The following is a 19,069-nucleotide window of genomic DNA, read 5'->3' on the forward strand; positions in this document are numbered from 1 at the left end:
TCATCAATGGATACAAATCTTCATAGATTCTGGTGTGGTTCATGTCTAATAGGACTTCATTTTCACTATTGGCAAGATCTGGCATATTCCATGATTGAATGCTTAAAACCACAGTGAGAAAACAGTTTTGAATGGTCTTGTTACTTATTCCTCATCATTGTCTGCCATAAACTGTATTGCTTGTAAAAAGTTAACTTTAAGTTAACTTTTTACAACTGTTTTAATAGAACATGTGCACTAAACATTAAGATAACTTTCACAGCTTATACACACAGCAAAAATTATATAAAATTTTATGCAGACTCCAATATATTTCATCCACTGTTATGTGGACATTGTCAGGGAGAAAGATCATTAATTACATTCAAAACATTAATCACAATAATGAGTCATAAATCATTCATATATTTAGCTCTTGTCTTTGTTGCAGCTGAAGTATATGACATTGCACTTATTCGAGTTCAGAGGAAATATTAAAAAATTACATATATAAAATATAATTTAAAATAATTATTAAATAAATTAAAAAAAACGTAAGAACAATTAATAGTGACCACATCCCAAAACTTGGATATTGGCATGCAGTCTTATCGGTTTCAGATTTGGATTAAGAAGATAGATCTTCTTCGATCTCAAACACAAGCATCTTTTCAAATAAAACTTATTGAAAAAAAAACAAAAAAACAGAAACATGAACTGAAAGATTCACTATTTTACTTTCTGCCTGAACATCAAATCTCTTTAATATTTAGTGATTATATTTTGAATGACGGAATGTTTTCTGAAGGAAGGATACTTGTGCTACTTAAGAATTAAGAATTTTTCAAAATTTATAATTTTGGCCTGTTTTAAGCATATCATCTAGTGACATTGACGTATGACTACTGTTCTTATGAATCATTTGGCTTTTATTTTATTTTTTATAGCAACCGCAGCTGAATCCATTTAATGACTTACCACATACCACTCGCTATTATGAACACTTCAGAAAACGCATAACACTACCAGTATGGGAATATAAGAATAAATTTCTTGATCTTCTAAATACAAATCAGACTATGGTTCTAGTTGGTGAGACTGGCTCTGGGAAAACAACTCAGGTGAGATTGCTACTATTAGTATCCTTTGTATCATTTTCAAGATTGTAAAATTATAATTATTATGATCATAAGTATTGTAATAATTGTGACATATTGTAGCTTTGGTATATCATTTATGTATATTAAATTTTTAAACCAGAAGACACTTATTTCTGAAAAATTGTAATGTTTTTAAAAATGGCTGATCATTACTGTTGTCTGTAGGCTTGAACTGAAACTGAACTTCTCAGTTTGATCAGAAGATAGTGTTAATCCTTTTTTTTTAATCTAATTGTAACAGACACTGATTTTTATTCATCAATTTTATAACAATGGCCATATTGTAATCACTTGCTCAGAATAAGTGTCAAGTGGTGCCAAAAATATCAGTACTATCTATCATGTTTAGTGGATGAAATTTAACTGATATTTTAACTTAGTCATTGTCAGTGGGAATAGTAGACTGAAACTTTACACTCTAAACCAGCTGTGAACATTATGTGAGCATGACTTATTTATTTAAGGTATATTAAGAGAAGCATTGTTGATATGTATGTTATCACCCTCATGATGTAATGAAATTGAACATTATTACAAATGTAGTTTTGTACCTAAAATTTTGAGAACAAGAAAGTAGGAATAATGTTCACGCACTAGCCCATAATATTACTAAGTGTTCTGTCATTTTCCCTCCCTTCCTTATAATGAATAAAAAAGAAAAATAAAGCAAGAACACAAATTCAAAGAAAGCATACAGAAAAATACTGAATCCAATACTAACTTCTAGTTTAGTTCTAGTTCTAATTTACTTCTAGTCTAGTAATCCAATCATTATACCTAAAGAATGTGATATATTGACAAGAATTTTGATACACAATACTTTAAATTTAAGTTTGTGCCAATTATTTATTGTCTGCTGAAGCATTCAAGATGTTGGAAAAGATCATCCGAAGGTTGACAAGATCCTCTTCTAGTGCATATATAGTTTTGTTTTTGTCGGCAAGGAGAACTCGAGAGAACCACGTCAAGAAGTGTGACAGTATTAAAAACTCAGCTTTCAAGTCTTTGTCAACCTATCACTCTGAAGCTGGAATCAATTTGTGCACTCACTCGTGGCTACAACTATGCACTAGCACCTAAGGAAATTCCTGAAGAATGAATTGATTCAAGTAGAACAAGGTATCCTCACCCTTCCTATCAATATTGCCAACAGCATCAGACTGATGTAGCTAGTGTATTTACTCATGAAAAACTACCAAAAAGCAGCCTCTCAAAGATAGAATATGAAGTCCTACAAGAAATTAAACAGTAAAATAGTAATTACCAAAGCAGATAAGAGGTATTTCACTGTAGTTTTAAATCCAAAAATATTACACAGATGAGCTTGCATCCTCACTTCAAGATCTCTCTACCTATCTTCCTTCAGACTATGATTCCATCAATACACAGATCAGAAAACTTCTCCTTAAAAACATCAGATCATGGTATGTGGAAGTCACAAACTAAAACCATATATCTCTGGAACCCTCTCCCAGATATAGGGATTATCAAAAATCTGTAAACAAAATGTGCTATTATGTCTCGTGGGCATTAATTCACTCGCAAATTAGCCAAAGTTCTCTCACAATATACTGGCAACACTCCTCCACACACACACACACCCACACACACACAAACAGCCCATTTTAAAGTCAGTATAGAAAATCTCGCACTCCAACACACTGACATAATAGTCGAATTTTTTTCTCCTCTATTCATTATTGTCCTATTCAATATTGTCGTGTGGAGAATTCTACAAAGATAGAGGGGGAAGCCATAGGTTCACCACTTTCTCTATTTCATGGAGACTTTTGAAGAGAAAGCTTCCTTAAACTCTTCCCTCTCCAGAGCTTCATCATCCTCCCTTTCAAAGATTCATTTAACACCTCAATTTTCACATCTTTCACTGCAGAATACCTATACTTCATCATTCCACTGCATTCATTCATTTTTGACTCCTCTACTATTGGAACCATCCTTTTTTACATTTCTAGCAAGCAGTCTCTTATCTGAATGTCCTATTTAATTGTTTACCTGTTTCACAACATTATTACTTTTTTACTTTTATAATAAAGTGATGAGTAGTTGACGAGGAAAAGGCATATACTGTCTTTTTTTTTTTTGGATTTTACAAAGGCATTTCACAGGGTGCCACATGGCAAGCTGATATTTAAGTTGCAGCACATGGGTTTAAATGCCAGGTTAGTCAACTGGATTTAGGATTGGCTGTCTGATAGGTAGCAGAGAATTGTGTATGGTGGGGCAATATCAAGGGAGCAGAAGGTTACAAGTGGGGTTCCACAGGGCTCAGTACTGGGACCTGTAATGTTCAACCTTTATGTCAATGGATTGCAAGAGGATATCCAGTTGTTTGCAGATGATGTGAAGCTGGGAAGAGTTATTAGTAATTGTGCAGATGTGGCAGCCCTGCAAGAGGATTTGAATAAACTAGACAGATGGGCAAATGAATGGGGTGTCAGTTTAATGCAGCAAAATGTAATGTCTTGAAGTTAGAGATCCATCAATGTGAGGCTGCATACTCGAATCGAGGAGCTGTACTGGAGTAAGTAAGGGACATGAGATCTGGGGGGGTGATGATTGATAGAAAACTTAAATTCAGGGAACATATTACAAAGGTGGTGAAGGTAATTCAGAGGATTGCTGCAACACTGCAAAGGATGCTGACCTGCAGAGATAAGTTATCAAAAATCTGTATAAGACTTCCTTTGTATAAGACTTTGATCAGACCACACTTAGATATAAAGGTTGAACATCAGAGGTCCCAGTACTGAGCTCTGTGGAACCCCCACTTGTAACCTTCTGTTTCCTTGATATTGCCCCACCATACACATACCTATCAGACAGCCGATCCTGAATCCAGTTGACTAACCCAACATTTAAACCCATTTGCTGCAACTTAAATATCAGCTTATCATGTGGCACCCTGTCAAATGCCTTTGCAAAATCCCAAAAAATGGCAGTATATGTCTTTCTCAAATTTGGTCCCCAGGATTTGGAGGGGATAAATTAACTGTGGAAAGGGTACAGAGGCGGATGTCAGTTATGAAGATCGACTGAGGGAATATGGGCTGCAGAGTTGACATGAATGAATAACTGAGGGGATAATGTACATCCTTGTCTCACACCAGATTTAACATTAAACCATCTTCCTGTACTTCTTTCAATTCTAACTGCTGACTTACAACTCAAATAAAGACTAAGTATTGCTTGATATAATGCCCCATTGACACCATATAACTGTATTCTATTGAGTAGCTTCTCTCTTGACACCTTGTCATATGCTTTTTCCAGATCGACAAAACTTAAATACAGATCTTTGTTATATTCCCATGCTTTCTCAACTATTTGTCGTAAAGTGAATATCTGATCCTGACAGCCTTGCAATATTAACTTGACAATCATTATCCATAGACAAACTATTTATTTAATCCTTTTGCAGGATATCTACATCACCTTTATCAAATATTGTTCTACCCAGTTTCCTTTATCATCATAATTGGAGATAAGTGGCCCCTAGTACTCCATCAGTCATTCTCATTCTCCTAGATTCCTCTCCATCATATACTAATCTGTGGTGTCTTTCTGTCATCCATATTATTAACTTCATATCCATTCCAATTTGCAATAAACTACTAAAACAGAACCTACCTTTTGCAAAACCATGCTGCCTCCTGTAGAGTATTGCATCCTCATCCACTCACAGTTGGATTTTATCTTTAACAACCACTCCTGATATATTAATTGGTTTGTAGCAATGCCAATTCTTTTGCATATACAAGTGGTACATGGGCTGACATGCCATCCAGTCCTACTGTTCACATTGATATTTTCAATATGCTGAACACTTGTTCGTCTACCTCAATTTTGATATGCATCTCTGTTGCCTCAGCAACTGCAAAATCTCCAGCTGGACGATATTTGCATCTGTCACCTTCCTACCATGAACATTGCTTAGACATCCTACCATTGTCATTTTTCCTCTTATTTGCTACATAACTAGATAACTCTTTTTAGTTTACTTTGGCCTGGTTAGCTAATCTTTTATAATCTGATTTGGCCTTTCTTATTATATTAGTCACCTTTCTTGCTTTCACTTTGTACTGCTCATGAGGATGCAGGTCACTTTCTTTTTTCCTTTTTTGTGTTCATCCTCAGGATCTGGGATATGCAGGTTGATACTGCTTCTCTCAAACAATCTCTGACCACTTTCCATTCACTACTCACATTCTTAACTTGTAACTTCTCAAGCCATGGCACTGCTCCAAGATGACTCCTAAATCTGTCATAATTGCCAGCTTTATAGTTTAACATAAACCCTTTCTTGGCAGAAATGACGTTCCTCTTACTTGCTACATAACTGGATAACTCTTTTTAGTTTACTTTGGCCTGGTTAGCTAATCTTTTATAATCTGATTTCGCCTTTCTTACTATATTAGTCACCTTTCTTGCTTTCACTTTGTACTGCTCATGAGGATGCAGGTCACTTACTTTTTTCCTCTTTTGTGTTCATCCTCAGGATCTGGGATATGCAGGTTGATACTGCTTCTCTCAAACAATCTCTGACCACTTTCCATTCACTACTGACATTCTTAACTTGTAACTTCTCAAGCCATGGCACTGCTCCAAGATGACTCCTAAATCTGTCATAATTGCCAGCTTTATAGTTTAACATAAACCCTTTCTTGGCAGAGAACTCCACGTTTCTCAGCTTTCCAGAGGAAGACTGCATGGTCACTCTCTCCAATTGGAAGCAGGATGTCTATCTTGGTTATTAATATCCAACACCTCAAACCCCTTGTCCCTCCTATAACTTGTTGTTTCATGTAATCGTCCATTAGTTACTGTATAGATTCTGCTTTCATCTTGCCATCCCCCTTCCCTCCATCCAATCTGTCTCCATAGTTAAAGGCTGCCATAATTGTTAGGCCTGAACTCACTGTGCTAATCTGCCAATATATGGCATCTACATCCCTAGTCTGCAGCAGCACCCAACAATATATTTGGTCCTATTGGACCATCTCATACCAGACATCCATCTCCTCCACACCTAAAATCCTCTTTAACTGGTTGCTCTCCCAGTTGGAGGCGGTGTCTACCTTGGTTATGGATATATCTTCTGATGGTATTACCAGATCCAACACTCTCAAGCCCTAGTCCCCTATATAACATCTTTCAGGTAATTATTCCTTAGCAACTGTATAAATTTCATTTCCATCTCACCATGCCAATGCTAATCTGCCAATACATGGCATCTACATCTTTTTGTGGACCTCCTGGGCTATAGCAGCTACCAACAATATATTTTGTCTGATTAGCCTCTGTTTCACACCAGACAACCTCAAATGAATTATTTTCCCCAGATCTAAAATCCTCTTTTATTTCTAATTTTGTTGGTTGCGATTCTTCAGTTATCATCAGCAATACCCCACCTCCTGTCCAATTTCCTCTATCAGTATGATATACCATATGCAACCTCTTTCAGTATGCATAGAAAGATTAAGGAATGACTAAACATTTTTCATTCTGCATTGTAAAATATCAGTGCACTTCATACATGGTAAAATGTAAAGTACAGTCTGTGTTCATTAAGCAAATTGGGAATTGTAATTTATTAGTCTATACAGTGTTTATAAATACAAATGAATCATTTTTTTGAAAGCTCATAAGGAGAGGTTTGCCTGTACTCTATGGAGTAGTAAGACAGTAAGAAGTGAAAGATTGACATTCATCATTATACCACATCCATATTACCATCAATGATTTGCTTCACCAGATATTATTTGCCTGTTTTCATATAAATTTCTTACCACTCATTTGTTGCTCTTTTACATTATCATTCTTTACTTTCAGACAGTCATTCATCTTTGTTACATCCTCACCCTCACTCAGTGATGCATTATTCTCCATCAACTTTGCATTCAAATCTCACTTCATCACTCTTCTGTCATCTGTTTTAAAAATACATAACTTATTCAAGGAATACGTGTAGCATATTTCACAAAATGACTACCATCAGAATTTCATTCTATTCACCAGTAGACCAAGCTGCTGCCGTCTTGATTTTAATGCCTATCATTTGTTACTTTCAGCAGCATGGAAAGAAACTGAAACAATCAAGCACACACTACAAAAACAAACTTCTACACAACTTTCACATATAAATACTCAAATTTACAGAAGCATATGGTGGGAAAATGTGTGATTTGTCTGTATACAATCTCTCCTTAAACTCTGGCTGAATGGATTTCATCATCAAATTCCTGGCATATATCCTCTAGGAGTGTACAGGATATGATAGGACTACATGAAAAACATCACCATTAACTTCCTATCTATAATTTTTCTCCAAATCAATCTGTTACCTGTCAAGACTCCAATATTATCAGATCTTATATTTCTGTCTTCTAAGGCATTTTTCACCGTATCAATTCACTTATATCTGGGTCTTTTTCCTTCCAACCTGGCAGAAAACACTTGTTTTGCTAATCTTTCCTCTCTCATTCTGTTTAAGTGACCATACTACCTGAGATTAGCTCTGCTAGCACATTCCTGGATGCTAACAGTGTCAAGTTCTTTCCTAATATCCTCATTTTTAATACGATATTGCCATCTGTTCATGCCCCGAATCTTTCTCAGGACTTATATCTGTGGTTTCTAGTCTTTTGTTCAATGTTTTATTTATAACCCTGCTCTCAGATCCATAAGTTAAAATTGGTTTGAACAATATCCTGTATACAGCTATAGTGTTTAGACTAATTTCTCTCTTGTTCCATATAAATTTATTCAGTTGACTTCCTACCATACTAGCTTTGGTGATTCTGTCATCTATTTCTATATTTAATTTACTATCTTCATAAAAATTCTGCCTAAGTAACTGAAATGTTTAACTTGTTCTATAGGTTTTCCATTCACAATGTAGTTGATACTTTCATTATTTCTGGCGATTTTCATTGTCTTCATCTTGTTATTGCTGATTTTCATACCAAATTTATTACAACATTTATTCATTTTAGTCGGGGAATCTTGCAGACTTGTACCGGATTTATTTATCAGTATAACACATCTGCATAAAGTAAAGAGCTGAGATTAACATCTCCAATTTTGATATAATTCTATATAATGCGATCCATATAGATAATGAATAACAGAGGGAACAATGTACAATCATGCCTGACACCAGATTTAACATTAAACCATCTTCCTGTACTTCAATTCTAACTGCCGACCCACAACCCAAATAAAGACTAAGTATTGCTTGATATAATGCCCATTGACCATATAACTAGCATTTTGAATAGCTTTTCTCTTGGCACCTTGTCATATGCGTTTTGCAGGTCTACAAAACTTAAATACATATCTTTGTTATATTTGCACGATTTCTCGACTATTTGTCATAGAGTGAAAATCTGATCCTCACACAGCCTCTATTTGGCCTGAATCCAGCTTGTTTCTCACTAAGCTTTCCTTCACACATAATCCTTCTCAATGGTCTCTCAAGTATACTTGCACAAATCTTACCAGAAACACTCTGTAATTCTCACATTCAGTTTTATTTCCCTTTCTTATATATGGGTACTATGAGAGCTCTACTCCAATCACCCGGAATTTATCCCTATGTCCAGGCCTTCTGAACTATCCAGTGCAGTCACTGAAAGATTTTTATACCTCCATTCTTCAGCATTTCTGGTTGAATATCATCTATTCCAGCTGCCTTTCCACGTTTTACGCTTTTGATGGCTTTTTCTGCAATCAGGAATACAGATATGTATTCCTGATTGCAGGCATGTTGATTGTTTTTTACCACTGTGCTGTTTCATTTAGCAATTTTTCGTAGTAATTATTCCATACATCAAGGATATCTTTTTTCTCCATTTTCATTTCACCTTTATCATCTCTAATTCCTTTTACAGCACTCTTTCCTCCATTTCTGAGCTTTAAGAACCTTCAGAATATATTGCCACCTTCTTGATATTTATTTTCTATGTTCTTGCGAAAGTCTTCCCATGACATTGGAAGTTTAGTTTTCTTATATTTGTCTCTGTATTCTCTAAGAGCACAAGCTGACTTATTTTCTAGGAACTTTTGATATGTTTTTTTTTTCCTTCACTGTCTCTTTAATTTCCTGTGCCCAGCACGGAGTTCTGATTTTTCTATCCTTGCACACAACCTCGCCACATGCCTCTCTGGCTGAATCATTCAGTGTTTTCTTCAAGATTTGCCACTGAATCTCCAAGGTTTAGTTCTTGTTCTCAAACTTTAATTTTTTTTCTTGAATAATGTTTGTGTATTTTAGTCAACAGTTCATCTGAGAGCTGCTCAATATTTCAATATGAAATTCAGTTTTATCCTGCTCAAGACTAAACGGTGATTCGTTCCAATTTAAAATCCCTGCAAAAAAAACCTTTTTGATATATTAATTTTGCATGTCTTCAAGAAATATTTCACATTAAATATTTCTTTTTTATTAACTATTAACTTTTTCTATTAATTGTTTTTTATAGTTCACTCACAAGGGATCTTATATACAATGGTTTGTTATAGTGGATAGTTTGCAATAGTCAATTTCCTTTTAGTATAATGTTGAGTCTATGGGATAGGGCTTACAAAACTAATATCCAAGGAGGCTGGTCTTTTTTTTTTTTTTTTTGATATTCAAATACTTGTAAAAAATACTGTTTTTTTTTTTCAATACTAATATATGAAATATTTGATTTATTTGTGTAAAGATTATAAAATTAATAAGGTCATTAAAAGTAATGTTCCTCTCTAAGCTGTGTGGTGTGCATGCTCTCACACTTCTTAGAGAGCAAGCATCTAGTTACTGTGCACAAAATCTTTCCTTTCAGAATTTCTAATTTGCATTCAATTTTTGTGAACATACTTTAAAAATGCATAGGATATATTATACTTGTCACTTATTTTATTTTTTAATTTCTCCCATGTCTCCACTCTAATATTATTCTAATCCATTCAAACTTAATACACTAATTAGTTACTTTTAACCTATGCCATGTAGATGCACTGACACTGATGTTAGAAAATTTCAGATGCAATTTTGTTTAGCGTCTACTATCTAGGCAGTTCATTTGAACTCATGCAAACAGTGAATTAATTTAGTGCTCACAATTTTACAGGTTACAGCTAGATAAAAAAAAAAAAAAAAGAGCAACGTTAATATGAATTACATTAGCAGTTTTAGTGAGTCAAACTGTTAATGTCAAAATGGACAGAAAAGAACTGTAAATTCATTTACATTTGAGTGGCTGGACAAATATGTTGAAACAGCAATTCCAATGCCAAAGAACTACATGTAAGATAGTGAAATATTTAGATATGGCGAGGATGACAGAGTTGTGTGCTTCTATTGTCGAGGTGCTAAGGTGCACACATTACTTCTGGAAATTTGTGCACAAAATGTTTTGCATGGGGGCTGGCAAAAATTAAAGGGAGCATTAATCAAAAGTTTTAGTAATTTACCTAAATTGCCAGTAATAATTAAAAATGGGTACTGATTACAGCAGTCATTTTCAAAAAAACGGTAGTTAACGAAATAGCTCAACTTAAATCAGAAGGTAAAAGATATGTTGACTGTAATTGAACAATTGTTGATTATTGGAATAATGAATGTGTACAGCAAGTTGCTTACAACTAATAGAAGAAATAGGTGAATGTGGTCTGTATTTCTAGACTTAATTTGCATAACAACTGATGTTTATCAGTTATGATGCAAATTTGGTAAATAAATCTGCTACAATATATTTTTAGCAGAAAGGATCATCTTCTGCAATGCTGCTTAATTGGACTCCCTGGAGGTGTCATGTATTAATAATAATAATAATAGATATTAATAATATGTACCTGAGAAGATTTAATGCAGTCTAATGAAACAGCTTTAAAGTATATTAATCACTGGATGAGTGAAATCTGACATTTTATACAAGTGGCAGTTTTGTCTTTCCATATTCTTTTAATGTCTGTTTCTTTAAATGTATGCTTTATGCTTTTAATTGTTTATATGTATACTCTTACATTTTCTGTAGTTTGCACATGAAATAAAGCAATTTTAACTTATGGGTCTGACAGCTGGATTAGAAATAAAACACTTGATTGAAGACTGGAGACTTTTGATATGAGAGTTCTGAGAAAGATTAATGGACTGCACAGATGGCATCAATGACTGTATCACATTAAAAACGAGGATATTATGTAAGAACTTACCATTGTTAGCATTCAGGAATGTGTTAATGGAGCTAATTTCAGGAGTTTGAGTCACTTACACAGAATGGAAGAGGCTATATTAGCAAAACAAGGCATTGTTAGGTTTGCAGGGAAAAGACCCCAGAGGAACACCAAGATATAAATGAATTGATACAGTAATAAAATGCCTTAAAAGTCAAATTAAAGATCTGATAATGTTGGAGTATTGACAGATAACGGATTAATTTGGAGGGAAATTGTTGATCAGAAGTTAGTAATCATGTCACTTTTTCATGTAGTACTATCATAATTATCATGTCCATCTCCTGAGGATACATATCAGGAATGTGAAGTTGGAAGACTATCATGGAAAAGAACATCAATTTCCCACAAATTCTTTCCAAAATAAGAAATTGCTGCACTCTGAGATGATACTGTCAATAAAAGGTAACCTGAGTTTGGCATTAATGAAAGATTTTAACTGTTCCTTCTTGAGAAATTCAAATCCTAGAAAATGTTTAAAAATGTATTTTTTTTGAGGGAGGGAATAAGGGAGGTAAACCTGCTGGGAGGGGAGGAGGAAAGTAGACTCCATATTCAATTATAAAGAGGGATATGACTATCTCAATACAATAGCACAGTCCAGCATAGAATCTGAAAGGGAACTTTCTGCTGCTAATCAGATATGCATTTAAATTAATATTTAAATGATAAATAACACTATGATTGGTTGTTTCTTAAGAGCTCGCTTTATTTGGACATATAGTGTGGATACTTAACATATCTGAAATTTGCAATATATATGTGTGTATATATATTGTTGAAAAACTATATTTTTAACAATTTTTTTTTGTCAGAATATTTGTTATTGTAATAAAAATTTCATTTAAATTCAAGTTATTATTTTTTCCTAAATTTATTGCACTTAATTGTCATCGAAGCTTATTGAGAGAATACTAGTATCCTGGTTTCATAGATTTAAAATACTGGTATTAAGTTTTTTTATTTTAAGCTAAAGGTCTGTAGTATTCTTATAAATATTTAATGGATAAGAAACTACATGCATCAGAATTAACAAATTTATCCTAGAATGTGATATTTACTGGATTCTCATTTCACATCTTCCAGATGATTTCTAATTTTTCCATCTGTAGAAAGCACATTAATTATATACCTTCACTGGAAGATATACACTTGTTGAAGAGCTAAGGACAAGCTACATTTTTATATTTATATGGGAAATTTTTCATGGTTATGGTCAAATGTAGACATAAATTTATTGCCAGCATACTAATAAATTATATTACACAAAAAATGTGTTAAAAATTTCGTACAAATTAAAATGCAAGTTTTGTCAAAAGTTACAAGTTTCCTAAGGACATATTTAAAGAATTTATGTCCACCCCAAACTGCAATGCAGCTCTCATGTTATACCATGCTTAGCAATAAGTGATTTAGGTTCTTGAAGCAAACTGACCCACTCCTCTTTCAGAGCAAGGATAAGGCCTTGTTTGTTTACTGGTGGAAAATTTCGAACAGCAGTGTGTCTCCCTATTGTCTCAAATGCGTTCTATGGGGTTAAGATCTGGGGGATGTGTACTGGCCACCAGATTTGATTAATATCCTCGTTCTCAAGAAATATCTCCACTTGTGTACAATGCAGTGTGGCATTATTATCCATAAAAATGAATTCTTTGTCTACAGTATCATGGAACAGTCAAACACGATCTCAAAGAACTTCCTTGCAGTATTGTTCACCAGGCAATAGTCCCTTTTTCCAGCACTCGTAGCTCGGTACATTCGTTAAGCATAATGCCTCTCCACACCATGACCTGCCACGCACTGTCATATCTATCCCTTTGAAGAACATTCTTGTGATGGTATTTTGGGGCCAGTTTGCCTCAAAAACTCCTAAATCACTTGTTGTTAAGCATGGTATAACGTAAGAGCTGCATTGCAGTTTGGGGTGTACAATGATAATGCCACACATTTTAGTCTTTCTTCCGATTCTAGTCAAATTAAAGATCTGATAATATTGGAGTATTGACAGATAACGGATTAATTTGGAGGGAAATTGTTGATCAGAAGTTAGTAATCATGTCACTTTTTCATGTAGTACTATCATAATTATCATGTCCATCTCCTGAGGATACATATCAGGAATGTGAAGTTGGATGACTATCATGGAAAAGAACATTTGTTTTTTTCCATGATACAGTTGTCATCTAGAATTGGAGGAAAGACTAAAATGTCTCATCTGTAAAGAGTACATTAGGCCATTGGTGTCTTGAGTTTTTATGGAAAACATGCTCTCAGATGAGCTGTGGGTAAAAGATGCAAACTACAAGCCGATGTCTTGCCATAGTTTGTCAAGATATACACGTACCTGTGCTTGAATGGAACTGCTCTGCCATGGTGCGTTAAGTATGTTTTGCTATTATAAACAAAAATCTGTCTTTGTGCTCCGTGGTAGAGCAAGGATGATTTCTTAGCAAACATCTAGAACACATTTCATTGGTTTGAAATGCTGCTCAGATCCTGGATACAACTCTGAGATTCCAAACTCTGGCAATATCAGTAATTCTGCATCCTTCTTCAAGCTTTCTAATAATTCTTTCCTGTGTGAAATCATCTAGATGATGTCTTTAAGACATTACAAGAGATCCAAGTTTACAACTTTATTCCTTCATGAAAAGCACTTCATTCAAACACAATTCATTTAGTTCAGCCTTTTGCCTTTTATCCAGCGAGTGCTACCACATGATCTCTTTACATACATTTCAAAAATTTTAATGTGTACTCGCTTTTTGCTCGAAGTCGTCAGTTATACAAATTGCCACAGGCTGATTCATCTGAATTTTTAGTTATAATCTTCAATTACAACTGCAGAGTTGTAGAAGTTCAAAGTTATATTTGCCCTTAGATTACAATGTATTTGTGCAGACATCCATCATTCATTTAGTCAAATTAAGCCACATCAAATTGCAAGTCACATTACAAGTTAATTACAATTTACATTGCAAATTACAAGTTAACATGTGGTTCAAATATGAAATGATCTCTGTTTAAATGACTATAAAATATCTGTCATTACATGAATATTTAATAGTTAGCTACCTAAGCAGCCACCTGATATAAATCAAAGTAGGATAATTATTCCATGTTAAAAATATTTCTGAAGGAGTTTTTTATTTAAAAAAAAAAAAAAAATTCTGCCTCTCCTATTCATAAACTTCCTGATTTTCTTCTTCACCAGACAGTTTCTCCTTGGTCTCTTCTTGGTGTTTACTGCATTCCCTGTTCTTATGGAATTATTACATATTATTGCATTAAAAGGAACAAATTGATACTTCATTTCAGTACTTATAAACTTGCATGATTATTGAAAGAATCCTGTGAAGATTATTTTTTCAAATAAAAAAAAAATATCGAAATTTAATATCCTTCTGTTAATATTTAGTGAACAGCTGTTGCCATTACTTTAAACATGATTTTTTAATTAATTGAAATTGTTTACCTACTTCCTGTTGCTCTTTCAGTGCTTTTGATACTGAAATTGTTTGCTATAAGAGAAATGACGGAAAGACTTGGAATTCAGAAAAATCCTATTTATGGCATTTATTGATTTGGAAAAATCTTTTGGGTTTGACAGGGAAGAAAGTGGGAAAGTGTGGAAAAGATAAACATAGAAAATTTTCTGTTTACACTTAAAAATGGACTGCATTAAGGAATTGTCTTATCTCTGTTGCTGTTCATAGTGTTCTAGATATGGTTAATGCTCAGAAAGGAGAAACATTTGTGTTTGCAGATTGGTGATTTGGGCACATTCAGAAGAAGAATTAAGAAGCTGGACAAATAGAACAGTGTTACACAGAACTTTGGGTTACATATGAATAGCAGAAAGAGTGAGTTTTAGTATGGTTTTAAATCATACAGGAATGTAAATGTTAATGGTGTTAGGCTCAACAGGCAAGTTTTGAAGAGTAGTGAAAACTTCAAATATACTTTCTGGTGATGGAGGTTAGACCAAAAGATAATGAAGAGGATTCCACTGGGCCAAATCTTTTCTAACAGTGTAAGTAGTGTGCTTTGGGACAGTAAGGTCCCACTGCCCATTTCGATTTATGCAGCAAAGATATGGAGACTAATAGAAAGATAAATGAAATGGAAATGAAAGTTTTAAAGAAAATGTTGGTAAAAACAGGAAATACAATAAGAAATATGGGTATTAGGAATGGTTTAGGGACTAAAAAAGTGTTGAAGAAATGCTTCTGAATTATATAAAGTGGTTTGGACATCTAATGAATGAATTTATCAGGGATGCCAAAAAGAATGTATGAAATGAAATTTTAGGGGAAGGGGCCAAGAGGAGGAGGACCACAGGGAAAGGTAGAGAGATCAGATGAGATCTAGGCAAAAGAAACCTGAACTGGAATAGTGTTCCCGAAGAATTTAGAAAATAGTAACGAAGAGATTTGATTCACATGACCTGACAGTTTCGGTTGTAATGTTTGTAGATAAAGTTGTCTTCCTTTCTCATCATTATCATGATGCTAAGTACAGATATAGACCATATTGGTCTGTTCTGGTCTCATTATCCATCTAATATCCTTTTTCGAGGTCTACTCAGCCTTCTCTTTCCAATTGGATTATATTTTATTATTTGTTTAGGATATCGGATGTTGGCCATTCGGTTTACATGTTCTATCTATTTTTGTTGGTTTTTCTTCTATTCATTTTTAGTTCTTTTAAAATATCTTTGTTCCTTTTTTTGGGTCTAATAATGTGTATTTTACAGTCAGCTAAGCTAAAGCTAATGCCTTTTTTTTTATTCCCATATAGGGAGTAGGCGAAGCCGTTTTAGCCCTGTCTAACTTTTGGAGACTGAGTGGGCAGTTCAATCTCTACTGGTACCCAATCAGAGATAGCTGGCCCAAGGCTATCACTAATTAAGTGGCATGCAGTGAAGAGAGACCGCTCAACAAGTGCCACCATCTCATGGTCCCTAACCCCAACACACTATATTTTAATGTTTGAAAATAATATGGGTTCTACGGTCAATTTTCTTGAGTTTACGAGATGAAAAATTATTTTGCAGTTCTTCTCATAAATCTCATTTCACTTGTTTTTATTCTTTATTATCATGTTTATTGCCCACATTTCACTGCCATATAATAATCTGTACACTGCTAAAGTATTGTATATTTTCAAGTGTTTCTTTTTTGTACTGTATTTGGATTGAGCTTTCTATTTTTGAGGTCTATAATCTGTAAAAAAATTTAATTTTTTAATTTTGTCTTCCTTTCTTTAATACTTTTTTTTATCCCCTCACCTTATAACAATATTTGTTATCCAGCAAGTTTTTACCATTTAAAAAAAATAAGAACTGATTTCTCTTGAAATAGGCAATTCTAAATCCTTATTTCTTTGTGATTTGATTATTTTAGCCACAGCCTTTTCACTTTCAGCCTGGCTTTTTTTTTTTTTATTTTTTTTTTAAGTAGATATTTATTATAATTTTTCCTGACATAAAACATATTTTATATTTGTCATGAGAAGTATAAAGTGATTTTTCTGCAGTTTAATAACACCAAAAAATGTTACATGTACTACTCTGCATATTTCTTCTTTGGTTTCATTATTGGGAAATTGTATGGTTATCTGCTGAAAATTGTCTCAGAAATAATTAAAAAAGTTATATCAGTCACTTGTATTACACAGGGAATTAAGTGTAGTTTCAAAATTAACACATACATCCTGAATTATAAATGTGTGTTGTTTGTAAACCATGTGCTACAGATATTTCAGATTATATTTTCTTTATAAGCAGTAATAGTACAGAAAAAAAAGCAAAACATATCAATACTGGCAATAAATTGTTTTGAAATATGTCATATTTTCTTCTTGGAACTTGATTTTATTCATTGTTTTTTTTTCTATTTATTCATTTTAATTATGAGAAAACAAACTGAATAACTTGTTCTTTTTGTTTCAGCTGAAGGTGCGCAAATAATTATTTGAATTGCATTTTGTTAAAGTTGTGTATGCAACATACAAAGAGCGGATTAGCATTTATATAATTCGTTTCATACTTGTTCAACTTAATTTGAAATGATTGAGTCAGGTGGATGATGGGGGATTGCCACTTAAAGTAGTCTTTATATAATGTTACTACGTCTAGAGAAAAGAATTTGTTTTGAAAGAGAACATCTGCTGGTACATTTGCAGATAAGGATATGAGCAACCAAATTCTTATTTAACAATAAGAACATTGGATTTTCACTTCTCACAAAAACATCCTCATGATGTTTCCTCAGTAGCATCTAAAGGCAAAGCAGCTTTTATCTTTTGGCATTGTTTTTACATTTCTCACTATTGCACACCTGAGTAGGTACTGCTATGAATGTCACTCAATATTAGTCTATTCTACATTGTTTTTATTCTTGTGTTTGGGGTATGTGACCTATAGTTCACAAATTTTAATGAAAACAGGTGTGTTAACTGGTGGTGTTACCAGCTGTTGTGTAGTCATTTATATGAATAAGTCTTATGAGTTTTAATAAAGAATTATAAGAAATATATAATATCTTCCATGATTGTGAACCATCTGATCTATTCTTGAGTAAGAAGGTTCAATACAGGAATTAAATCATTTCTGTGGATGTGCAGACTTAGTTCTTCCACATAAGACAGGATATAAAAGCATCCAAACCTTGCTCAAGGCTTTGTTGCTTTCATGTTCTGCAAGCTATAGTTTATAATCATTCCTTATTAGTAAACTTCAATTACATTTTCATTTAGAAAACTGGAATTTATTTATTGCTTTCTTCCTGTAGATACCACAGTGGTGTGTTGAATTTCTTCGTGAAAGTGGCATAAAAAGGGGGGTGGCGTGTACGCAACCACGGAGGGTGGCTGCTATGAGTGTAGCTGCTCGTGTTGCAGAAGAAATGGATGTAATGCTAGGACAAGAAGTTGGTTATAGCATTAGGTTTGAGGATTGTTCATCACCTAAAACGATATTAAAGTAAGATTTTTTTTTCATCATAATTTCTTTTAAATAAGCATGATTTTAGTTATTTAAATTGTTGCCATATAATTTTAGAAATTAAGAATATGCTTATTCTGTTTTTTTTTTTTTTTTTTTCCATTATGAAAAATACGTTTTTTGTAGGTTAATCATATAACGTTTAGAATCAGTTAATGTACAAATAAATAGAAATTATCAAAAGAAACTTTCTTGTACATCTCGCATCTGATTTCATAAAGAGTAACAGTTAATGTTCGAAAAGTTTAATTGTATGTTCTGTTTAATTGTGGACATGTAGTCTAAACTTGTTAGGTTCTTCCTTGATTCTGCTACATCTGTATTTTTTTTTTTTTAAGCCAAGTCTTCAACATGGTATGGTAAATCTAAATTTTCTGGATAATAGTATGTGATGCCATCTTAGTACTGTTCTCTGCAGATATCGAGATTTATGTTGCTACTGTATAGTAATCCATATGCATTAAAAGGGATATTTGCTAAGCATTAGTATCTGATGGAAAAATAACTTTGTGGAACCAAGCCTTGTCATAGTGATGTGTGATATTTACTTAGGGTTTTCACAAATTGAAATAACAATTTCAATTTGTACATTGAAAATTTAATTGATTGGCTTTGTCTTGTTGTCTTTTAATAAATGCTGGATTAGTTATCTATCCATTAAGTACCATTCTTTATATAGTCAGTT

General features: G+C 33.5%; 1 protein-coding gene across 2 annotated transcripts in view; it reads left to right on the forward strand.

Annotated features, from left to right (window-relative positions):
* Positions 1-19,069, forward strand: part of Dhx15 (DEAH-box helicase 15) — a 158,389-nt gene that overhangs the window by 34,016 nt on the left and 105,304 nt on the right. For both annotated transcript variants that reach the window (XM_090404090.1, XM_090404089.1), the window contains exons 3-4: positions 927-1,100; positions 18,173-18,363. In XM_090404090.1, the coding sequence (XP_090260216.1) occupies positions 927-1,100; positions 18,173-18,363 (365 nt within the window). The remainder of the gene's footprint in view (positions 1-926; positions 1,101-18,172; positions 18,364-19,069) is intronic.

The sequence above is a fragment of the Typopeltis vanoorti genome, chromosome 14 (genome assembly GCF_054136105.1).
Source record: "Typopeltis vanoorti isolate ZY-2024b chromosome 14, IOZ_Tvanoo_1.0, whole genome shotgun sequence".
Classification (NCBI taxonomy): domain Eukaryota; kingdom Metazoa; phylum Arthropoda; class Arachnida; order Uropygi; family Thelyphonidae; genus Typopeltis; species Typopeltis vanoorti.